Here is a 12,026-nt window from a genome sequence, read left to right as displayed (position 1 = left end):
GAGGAAGAGAAGAATAAATAGAGGACTCTGGCAGCAGTGAAGCTATTTTGTGTGATAGTATAATAGTAGATACATGTCATTATAAATTTGTCTAAACCACAGAATGTACAGGACCAAGAATGAACTCTATCAAGAATGAACTCTAATGTAAACTATGGGCTTTGGGTTACATCAACTATAACAAATGTGCCATTCTGGTATGGATGTGGTGGTGGGGAAGGATGTACTTAGTGGGGTCAGTGGGTAAGTACATGGGTATTCAGTATTTCCACTTAATTTTGCTGTGAACTCAAAACTTCTCTTTTAAAAAAAAGCCTATTTTTAAAAAAAGCATGGAAAATGTTTATAATGTTTAAGAGTTTAAAACAATATGCATAATATATTGTGAGAAGAAAATTGTCAACAAATTAACAAGGTATACCTATAGATGGTACCCTGTTAACAGGAGTTTGCTGAAGGTGGTTGAAGTAAGCATTGTGTTTCCTTTCATTTATCAGTATTTACTATAGTGAGAATACAAACCATTATGATCAGATTTTTAAATGGCACTTTCTTATACTTGAAGACAAAAAATAATTTGTAGCTTTAATCTGAATCAACTAAATTCAACAAATTGAATTCCAGTAGCTTTACCTTTGAGAACTTGTAATCTTATTAAAATATTTGTAAAAATACATGCTCGTGGATGTATTTGTACAGTACAAAATCCTCACTGGAAGTTACAGTAATTTTTAAAAATTCTTTTAACATTTATTATTTAATCACTATTATTTTTCAAAGTTACCTACTGAAGTAAAGTCTGGCATTCACTGCCTTAAAAAATTTTACCCTAAAAAACAAACAAAAAAAGAACTTTACCCTAATGTCTACTAGGCATTAGTTTATCATTCATTTTTACTTACACAATATTTGAGATCAGAGATGTTTACATTGACCCCAGTTGATCTCTTCAGATTCTCATCATGTGATACTACAACTTGTTCATCTTTTGTGATATGGCAGTCCAATTCTAGCATATCAGTTCCAATTGTAACTGCACTGAAGAAATAAAGAGAAAAATGACAACCTAGAACTTACGCAAATATTTAGGTTACATGCGTCAGATATAATAATTCAGTTACAAATTCAAAATATTCTGTAATACTGAAATATATCCTTAACAACATCATTTATCAACATTCACTGATGTGAAAATATTCTAAGTAATCTTAATTAAAATAAGTGAATCATATTGCCTCCTTTCCATAACCAGCTATCCTTAGTCATGGCAACTCAATATAATGGAAAGATTATTTGACCAGAAGTTAAGAAACTTAAAACCAATTCCTGATTTATTATAAAGTTGTATAACTTTGGGCAAGTAAATTTCCCTCTGAGAGCCACATCTAAAAAATGAGAGGTTTGCTGGGTTTGGTGGCACAGGCCTGTAATCCCAGCCATTCAGTAGGTCGAGGCAGGAGGATTCCAAGTTTGAAACAACCTCAGCAATTTGGCAAGGCCCTAAAGACTTAGTGAGACACTGGGGTAATGACTCAGTGGTTAAGTGACGCTGGGTTCAATCCCCAGTACAAAAAAAGAAAAAAGAAAGAGAGAGAAAGAGAGGACTAAGAAATAAGACAAGACAAGGCTGGGCTGGTTGCTTTTATCCTATTGGACTTTCTAGTAATGGGCAAGAAAAAAATTCATATTGAAAGGAACAAGTGAAATCATCTTCACAGAAGACATGATCTTAAATATACAAAATCCTGAGTTAGAGCTATAGTTTAGTGGTAGAACTCTTCCTTAGCTTGTATAAGGCCCTGGGTTCAATCCCCAGCATCAAACGCCCTCCCCACAAAATCCTAAAGATTCTAGAAAAATATTCTTAGAACTAATAAATGAATTTAAGAAAGTTGCTGGATTGGGGCTACAGCTGTAGTTCAGTGGTAGAGTGCTTGCCTAGGACGTGTGAGGCTCTGGGTTTGATCCTCAGCACCACATAAAAATAAATAAATAAAATAAAGGAATTGTGTCCATCTACAACTAAAAAAATTTTAAAAGAGAAAGTTGCTGGATTAACACAAACAAGTTGTGTTTCTATACATTAACAATGAATAATCTGAAAAGGAAACTAACAAAAAAATTCTATTTACAATAGCATATCAAAAACAATGAAACACTAAAAGTTAACCAAGGAGGTAAAAGACTTGTATAATGAAAACTACAAAACATTGCTAAAAGAAATTAAAGATATATAGATATAGACATTCAAATATAAAAAATGTACTTATGATGTTAATATGACTCAAAGCAATCTTCAGATTCTTGGCAATTCTAGCAAAATCCCTATGATGTTTTTTGCAGAAATAGAAAAGTCCATCCTAAAATTCAGATGGAATTTCAAGGAGTCCCAAATAGTCAAAACAATCTTAAAAAATAAAAAGTTGAAGGACTCACACTTCTCTATTTCAAAACTTGCTATAGGAATCAAAACAATGTGGTAGTGGTATAAATAAAAACATATACGGACATAACAAACACACATGGGACAGGACAGAGAGCTCAGAAATAAGCCCTCACAAAGGTGCCAAGACCATTTTTTTTTTTTTTTTTGGGGTGCTGGGGATCGAACCCAGGGCCTTGTGCTGACAAGGCAAGCACTCTACCGACTGAGCTATCTCCCCAGCCCCTGCCAAGACCATTTTTAATGGACAAAGGAACCAATTTTAACAAATGATGCTAGGGAACCTGGATATTCACATTTAAAGAACAGAGTTGGGCTGGGAATGTAGCTCAGTGATAGAATGCTTGCCTAGCATGGTACTGGGTTCAATTCCCAGTAATGCAAAAAATAAACACTTTTTTAAAAAGTTAAAATTAAAGTGTTGTTTTGCTTTTTGTTTGCTTGGTTTGGTTTTTTTTTTTTTTTGGTACGGGGGAATAGAACTAGGGGTGCTTTACCACAGAGCTATATCTCTAGCTCTTTTATTTTCATTTTGAGACAGGTTCTCACTAAATTGTCAAGCCTGTCCTCAAACCTGTGATCCTCCTGCCTCAGTCTCCTGAGTTCCTGGGATTACAGGTGTGTGTCACCAAGCCTGATTTAGGTTTTATACAAATTTCCAAGTCAGTTAACAAGCAACCTTATCAATAAATAAATACTTCCATTTCAAAGATGAATTAGGATTATAGTAACTAGATACTATAAAAATTTATCATGAGAATCAGGACACTGATTAGTTACTTTGTCTGCCAATTTACACTTCCAACTATTGCTAATACAATTTGCTTCTTTCTCCTACCATTCATGTGAGTACCAGAGGGATCACATTGTCTTCTGGGTATTTACAAAGGCAGCCTGGTTTAATAACCTACTTTTATTAGCTCTTAAGAACCAGATTTTACATACTCAAGGGCTTAGGAACTGTGTGTGTGTGTGTGTGTGTGTGTGTGAGAGAGAGAGAGAGAGAGAGAGAGAGAGAGAGAGAGAGATGATTCCTTAGTTTGGGGTTCTATGTTTGCTATGATGGGGTTTGTTTCCTGTATCAGTCTTTTGCTAATATTGTGCTTTGATTTGGGAGTGCATCATTCCATATTTCATTCAATGAGCAACTAGTGAGAGCCTATCAGTGTAAGAGCCTGAGCAAGATGTTAGGAAGTGAGAGATCAGTAAGAAAGATTTCTGCTCCTTAGGAAACCATAGAAGAGCCATATTTATAATACAAAGGAGATGGTGTTTGTGAAAGCATTTTATAAACCACATTAAAGAACTTCTTATAAAATATGAGATACAATTCTTAGTCATAATTACTTCTCTAGTCACACTCTAATATGAATTAATTTTCCATACATCTCTAAAGTCCTTTCAATCTCTTAGACACACCTTGTCCACTTAATGTCCTACCTTAATCTCAAACATTCCATATTTTAAAAATAGCTTTTCTTTCTTCAAATGTAGCTCTTTCAGTCTTAGTGTCTTTTCAATTTTCTGGTTAATCTAAACCAAGTTTCCTCCCACCAACTACTTACACTTTCTCTATTATGTCATCAAGTTTATCTCCATGTTAGATATGCTTTGTGAAATATACATCTAAATGAATACATACATAAAATCCAAGTTTTATTTGGCCATCATTTTTTATTATCTCTCCTCAAGATAATAAGGATTATCATCCTCTCACTTAAGTACAGTTTGTCTTTTGCTGATTACGTATTATAATTCCTTTACTTTTTAATAAATGGTACCTTAAAGTAATAGATTTAAATGATTTTTCTTGTACTTTTTCTTTTAACTCTCCTCCTTTCTAAAAATATTTTTAGTTGTAGCTGGACACAATGCCTTTATTTTGCTTATTTAGGCTTTTTTTTTTTTTTTTTTTTTTTTTTTAATTTGGTGCTGAGAATCAAACCCAGTGCCTCACATGTGCTAGGCAAGTGCTGTACCACTGAGCCACAACTTCAGCCCTCTTCTTTTTGAGACAGTGTCTTACTATGTTGCCCAGGCTGGTCTGGAACTCTGAAACTCCTGAGCTCAAGCAATCCTTTTGCCCCAGCCTCCTAAGTAGGTGGGACTATAGGCACGTATCCACCATGCTGGACTTCTAGTAGTTCACGAAGCAGATATGTTGGGGGAAGAGGGAACCTTCTGAGTGTCTTGGCAGTTAAACAATAAAATATTTATAAAAGAAAAAAAAGTACAATTAAAAAGTATATATTAGCCCTGCATTGTAGTGCAAACCTGTAATCTCAGCAACTTGGGAGGCTGAGGCAAGAGGATCCAAAGTTTGAGGCCAGCCTTGGCAACCTAGACAATTTCTCAAAATAAAAATGTGTCTCAGTGGTTAAATGCCCCTGGGTTTAATCTCCAGTCCAAAAAAAAAAAAAAAATTAAAAAATGTGATATTTCATTAAAGGGATACGAATAGGAAAAGAGGAACTTAAGCTGTCACTATTTGCTGATGACATGATTCTATATTTAGAGGATCCAGAAAACTTCTAGACCTCATCAATGAATTCAGCAAAATAGCAGGTTATAAAATCAACACACATAAATCTAAAGCATTTTTATACATAAGCGATGAAACATCTGAAAGGGAAATGAGGAAAACAACTCCATTTGCAAAAGCCTCAAAAAAAAAATAAAATACTTGGGAATCAATCTAACCAAAGAGGTGAAAGATCTCTACAATGAAAACTACAAAACACTGAAGAAAGAAATTGAGGAATACCTTAGAAGATGGAAAGATCTCCCATGTTCTTGGATAGGCAGAATTAATATTATCAAAATGGCCATACTTCCAAAGGTGCTATGCAGATTTAACGCAATTCCAATTAAAATCCCTATGACATTTCTCAAAGAAACTGAAAAAACAATCATGAAATTCATCTGGAAGAACAAAAGACCCAGAAGCTAAAGTAATCCTGGGCAGGAAGAGTGATGCAGGAGGTATCACTATACCAGAGCTTAAACTCTACTATAGAGCAATAGTAACAAAAATGGCATGGTACAGGCACCAAAACAGACAGGTAGATCAATGGTCCAGGATAGAAGACACAGAGACATACCCATGTAAGTACAGTAATCTCATACTAGACAAGGGTGCCAGAAACTTACAAGGGAGAAAGATAGCCTCTTCCATAAATGGTGCTGACAAAACTGGAAATCCATATGCAGTACAATGAAACTAAACCCCTATCTCTCACCCTGTATAAAACTCAACTCAAAATGGATTAAGGATCTAGGAATTAGGCCTGAGACCCTTCACCAAATAGAAGAAAAAGTAGGCCTGAATCTCCATCATGTTGGCTTAGGACCAAACTTCCTTAACAAGACCCCCATAGCACAAGAAATAAAAGCAAGAATCAATAAATGGGATAGATTCAAACTAAAAAGTTTTTTTCCTCAGCACAGGAAACAATCAATAATGTGAAAAGAGAGCCCATAGAGTAGGAGAAAATCTTTTCCACACACTCTTCAGACAGAGCACTCATCTCCAAAGTTTGTAAACAACTTAAAAAACTTTACACCCAAAATACAAAGAACCCGATCAATAAATGGGCTAAAGAAATGGGCAGACACTTCACAGAAGAAGATATACAGGTGATCAACAAATACATGAAAAAGTGCTCATCATCTCTAGTAATTAGAGAAATGCAAATGAAAACCACCCTAAGATTTCATCTAACTCCAATTAGAATGGCTATTATCAAGAACACAAGCAATAATAAGTGTTGGAGTGGATGTGGAGAAAAAGGCACACTCATACATTGCTGGTGGGGTTGCAAATTTGTACAGCCACTCTGGAAAGCAATATGGAGATTCCTGAGAAAACTTGGAATGGACCCACCATTTGACCCAGCTGTCCCACTCCTTGGCCTATACCCAAAGGACTTAAAATCAGCATACTACAGTGATGCAGCCACATCAATGTTCATAGCAGCTCAATTCACAATAGCTAGATTGTGGAACCAACCAAGATGCCCTTCACTTCAATTGACAAATGGATAAAGAAACGGGTATATATACACAATGGAATATTACTCAGCCATAAAAGTAAAATTATGGCACTTGCTGGTAAATGGATGAAGTTGGAAAATATCATGCTAAGTGAAATAGGCCAAGCCCAAAAAACCAAAGGCCGAATGTTTTCTCTGGTAAGTGCATGACAATATATAACGATGGGGGGTGGCAGGGGGAAGAGAAGAATAAAGGAACTTTGGATGGTGTAGAGGAAAAAGGGGTGGGGGTGGGGATAGAAAAACAGTAGAATGAAATAGACAGTATTACCCTATGTATATGTATGATTACATGAATGGCGTGAATATACATTATGTACACCTAGAAATGAAAAGTTGTACCCCATTTGTGTATAATCAAAATGTGTCTGTAAAAATAAAAAATATTTTAATAAAAAATGTGATATTTCAAATGCACATCTTTGTAACCTAGTGTTTTAATTTCATAAAAAAAGAGTGGTAAAAATTTAAAAAAGAATATGGGGAAAAACTTCCAAAATAATGTGCTTCCATAAATTATACTAAAATCACTTAAAGTTATGGGCAGTTTCTCCCAAGTAAATCCCAGCCCACATATGATAACTGATAGTGTGTGCACATACATGCACCTGTGTAGAAAAATATACACATAAAATTAAATACCTAGGGGATAGGGTTGTAGCTCAGTGGTAGAGCACTTGCTTAGCAAGTGTGAGGCACTGGATTGGATCCTCAGCATCACATAAAAATAAATAAATAAAAAAGGTATTGTAACTATTTACAACTAAAAAAATAATAAAAAAATTCCCTATATTTAGCTATAGACAACTTGCTAGATAAACAATCTACACAGAGAAAATAAAGATTTGGCATTTTTGTAATAGACTTTTGAGATCACAACCAACAGGTAAAGTAAGAGATGACAAATAGAAGGATTCAGATGAAACTAGAAGCAGTACCTTTGGGTCTGATAATAGGAAAAATAATCTCTAAGCTGTCTTTGGTGAGAAGCAGAACAAAACTTAGTTCAAATTTTCCTGGGCTGAGGTCATAGTTCAGTAGTAGAGTGAGTGGTCATGGTGCACAAGTCCCTGGATTCCATCCCAGCACCATTGAAAATAAATAAGTAAATAATAAATAAGTTAAATAAATTAAAAAGAAAGATTCTCCTCATTTCTTAGTCCCAATTATATACATAAAAATGGCTCAAAACTGCTCTGGAGTTTGGGACCAACTTAGACAACAACAAAGCAAGATCCCATTCAAATTCTATAAGTCTCAAAATTACATAAGAAATTATTTTTCTCATTAAACATAAATAGGTAATGTCTTTCATTATGTGTAGTTTTTCAGGGAAAGGAAAACAGTGTTCTCACCATTATCACAAAGTGATAATAATAATTGACTCTAAGAGAACAAGGGTAGCCAACAGCTTTCATTCCATCTCCTACAGCTTCTCTGTGGAGTACTCTAAAAAACATCTATACGAAATGTGAATCAATTATAAATAGAAAATTTTAATATATCTTATTTGAAAAAAGTATAGGACCAGATTGCAGGTTCAGGTCTGTAACAAAACCAGTGGGCACCAAGACATGATCCTTTCCTTTTGGTAAACAGCAGCCCATAACAGTTGTTTTGTTTTCTCTTTCTCTCCAAGACTAATTAGCATTATTCACAGTATGTTCCTTGTTACAAATGTCTTCTTTCAGCTTTGGAACTATAGTATCTTTGATTACCCAAAACTCTGGTGGTTTTTCAGTTATACAGAAGCCAAACACTCTTTGTAATACTTCAGACTAAATAAAAAATAGGATTTTATAGAAACAACTACCACAAGTAGATGCTACATGCATACTATCTTTGCTTTGTTCATCACAATACTTTAATGTTAAACTGTAAAAGAGTATTTTTGATATACTTACTGCTGAAAGGCTTCCATTGTATTCTCCAAATTTTCTCCAGCACCTGTGAAGACATTAAATTCAAATTTCACTTACTTAGCTATTTTGAACATTTTATTTTTCTAGAAATTTTAGTACAGTTAAAGATTCCTGATGCCTATTTATTATGTAGATATTATAGCACATGCATTTTTAAAGAGTGCACAGTATTTTTATTTTGTTTGTTTGTTGTTTTTGTTTTTGTTTAGCCATACTAGTAGGAATCAAAGACCAAAAGTGGTAGAGCCTTTGCCTAACATGCTAGCGGCCCTGGGTTCAATCCCTGGTACTAGGAAAAAAAGGAAAAGAAAAAAGGAAATCAAAACAGGTACAGAAATGCAGGAAGGTTAGAAGAACCTAAATATGATGTTTAAGCTCTTGTTAAAGGAAAGACAGAAAGAGGACTTGATACACATACATATCTTCAGACAGAGTTAAAATTCTGGGGCTGGGGTTGTGGCTCAGTGGTAAAGTGCTTGCCTGACACACGTACGATCCTCAGCACCACATAAAAATAAAATAAAGGTATTGTTTTCACGTACAACCAGTGTATTCACACACACACGATTTTCCCTCTATAGCCTCATAATCTCTTATGCAACCTCTACCAAAGGCATTTATCACAGCATAGCATAAGTTGTTTGTCTCTCTCCTCCCTATCTCATGAATTATCAAAAAGAAGTGACTGTTTAAATTACCTTGGCAGAAGGCAATAGAGTGTAACAGCTGAGGGTGGGACTGTGGAGTTAGGATGTCTGGTCTCAAATCTATTTAATATTTGGATGACCCTAGGGAAGTCACCTAACCTCTCCATGGTTGAGCTTGCTAATTCATTAGAATGATAATGGCAGTACCTATCTTTTGGGATTGGTATAATTAAATGAGTTAACATCTAAAGCACAATAAGTTCTAAAAATTATAGCTTTTCATTTTTGAACATTTCTGAAGTTTGGGTACATCTGCCAATGGATGGTGTATAAGAGTTTAAATGGAAGACTTTTCTCTTACTTAACAGTACATAAAAAATGTGTCTTATGGGCTGGGGATATAGCTTAGTTGGTAGAGTGCTTGCCTCGCATGTCCAAGGCCTTGAGTTCAATTCTTGGCACACACACACACACACACACACACAAAGTGTCTTATAATCGATGGCATTAAATTCAATGAAATACTATAGTGAGCATTCAGTGAAAGTAAAGAATTATTTCTATTATAATTGCCATTATCATAGACTAACTGCTAAAGAATAGGTACTTGGTGAATGTCCATTAAAGGGAAGAGTAGACAACATTTAATGACAATAGGACAGATTTTGATGTGAATATATTGAATGACAAAAAATTATCCAATGTTATTAACTAGATAAAGAGTCAATTAGCGACACACATGCTAGCCAAAAGTTTTTAGATATTTTTAAACTAAAAGATTTCAGTGGGGTGGGAGGGGGTGGGGGAAGGAAAGACAGTAGAATGAAACAGACAGTATTACCCTATGTATATTTATGATTACATGAATGGTGTGAATCTACATTGTGTACAGCCATAGAAATGAAAAGTTGTACCCCATTTGTGTACAATGAATCAAAATGCAGTCTGTAAAAATTAAAAAAAAATTCAATAAAAAAAAATCCAGGGCTGGGGATATAGCTCAGTTGGTAGATTGCTTGCCTTGCAAGAGATTTCAGTACTGGGCTGGGGTTGAAGCTCAGGGGCAGAGCAAGGTGTGAGGCACTGGGTTCTATGCTCAGCACCTCAAAAAAGTAAGTAAAATAAAGGTATTGTGTCCATCCACAACTAAAAAAACCATTCTTTTTTTTGGGGGGGGTGCTGGGGATCGAACCCAGGGCCTTGTTTCTTTTAAGGCAAGCACTCTACTGACTGAGCTATCTCCCCAGCCCCAAAAACATTCTTAAAAAAGATTTCAGTACTTTTAAATAATTGATGAACTACACATGGGGAAAAAAAATTCACAAAAACAGTCAATTTGAGTGGGGCCTAGTGGTCCATACTTGGAATTCCAGCAACTCAGGACGCTTAGGAAGGAGGATTGCAAATTGAAGACCAGCCTCAGGAACTTAGTGAGGCCCTAAGCAATTTAGCAAAACCCAGTGTCAAATAGGAAAATAAAAAGGTCTGGGGATGTGGTTCAGTGATTAAGCACCCCTGGGTTCAATCCTGGGTACCAAACAAAAAATAACAGTTATTATCTTTTCTCCTGCCTCAGTCTCCTGAGTAGCTGGGATTATAGGCAAGCACCACCTACCAGGCTTCTTAACAGGAAGAGGCAATTCAAGTTCAGGATATGGTTTAAGTATTAACATTTGAATGTTTTATAAACAAAATCAGGCACAGTAGTACATGCCTATAATCCCAGACACTTGGGAGGCTGAACAGGAGGATCTTGAATTCCAGGTCAACCTGGGCAATAGGCTGGGGCTGTAACTCAGTGGCAGAGTGCTTGCCCGGCACATGTTCAGGCACTGATGTTCGATCCTTAGTAAAACATAAAACAAAATAAAGTCATGCCATCCATCCACGGCTACAAAAAAAATTTTTTAAAGAAAATGTTTTATTAAAAATATCATTTGAACATACCTGTGAGAATATTAAAGTTTCCTTGTTATATTGTTAGGTTGTATTTTCATGACAACCTAATTAATAATCAACAGAAACACAAGATATATGGAAACATATATTGTTTTAATGTTCTAAAAGTTACATCAGTTTAGAAATAGAAAGGGATACTATGTGAAAAAAGCTAGTTTGATTTGGGTTCACTTTTCCTTTCTAGAGCATAATAGAAAACAAAAGAAAGTGCCATTTTGAGGTGAGTGGACTCTTGGTTAGATGAAGTTAATTGACCTTGTTTCATTTCATTTTTCATGGCACTGGGGATTGAACCCAGTGCTATGTCCTCAGTCCTTATTTTTATTTTATTTTATTTTTTTTATTTTGAGATAGGGTCTCACTAAATTGTCTAGGCTGACTTGGAATTTGTAATCCTCCTGCCTCAATCTCTTGAATTGCTGGGATTACAGTCGTGTACCACCATGTCTGGCCAATCTTTCTTAATCTTAATTTGAGAGCTAGTTCTCTTCTCTTCTATGAAGCACTTTCTTATCACATCAGAGTACAATAATTTTTATTATATTTAGGAGTTAATGTCTTGAGCCAGGCATGCCTGTAATCCCAGCTACTAGGAAAGTTGAGGCAGGAGGATCACAAATAACAGGTCAGTTTTGGCAAATTGAAGGCCAGCCTGGGCAATTTAGATTCTGTCTCAAAATACAAAGGGCTGGGGAAATAGCTCAGTGGTAAAGTACCCCTGAGTTCAATCCAGTACTGAAAAGGGGTGAGGGGCAAGCAGACAGACCTACACAGACCATTTTGATTACTTGACCCCTTCATACTCTTAAAAATTGAGTACCCTGATTACATGGTAATGTAATACATTTACATTAGTAATGTAAATGTATTAGAAATTAAATCCTAGAAATTTATTTTTCTTTATTTGAAAATAGCAACAAACCCAGTACTATTTTTTTTCTTGTGCTGTGGATTGAACCCAGAGCCTGGCACATGTGAGGCAAGTGCTCTACCAGTGAGCTAT

At 35.4% G+C, this 12,026-nt stretch overlaps 1 protein-coding gene across 1 annotated transcript in view; it reads right to left on the bottom strand.

Annotated features, from left to right (window-relative positions):
* Positions 1-12,026, bottom strand: part of GDPD1 (glycerophosphodiester phosphodiesterase domain containing 1) — a 43,344-nt gene that overhangs the window by 20,825 nt on the left and 10,493 nt on the right. The window contains exons 2-3 of the mRNA XM_079131481.1: positions 8,400-8,442; positions 903-1,038 (exon numbers count right to left, since the gene is read on the bottom strand). Of these exons, the coding sequence (XP_078987607.1) occupies positions 903-1,038; positions 8,400-8,442 (179 nt within the window). The remainder of the gene's footprint in view (positions 1-902; positions 1,039-8,399; positions 8,443-12,026) is intronic.

Source organism: Sciurus vulgaris (genome assembly GCF_902686455.1).
Source record: "Sciurus vulgaris genome assembly, chromosome: 3".
In the NCBI taxonomy this organism is placed as follows: domain Eukaryota; kingdom Metazoa; phylum Chordata; class Mammalia; order Rodentia; family Sciuridae; genus Sciurus; species Sciurus vulgaris.
The sequence above is the reverse complement of the archived record's forward strand: the minus strand, read 5'-3'. Positions and strand labels throughout refer to the sequence as shown.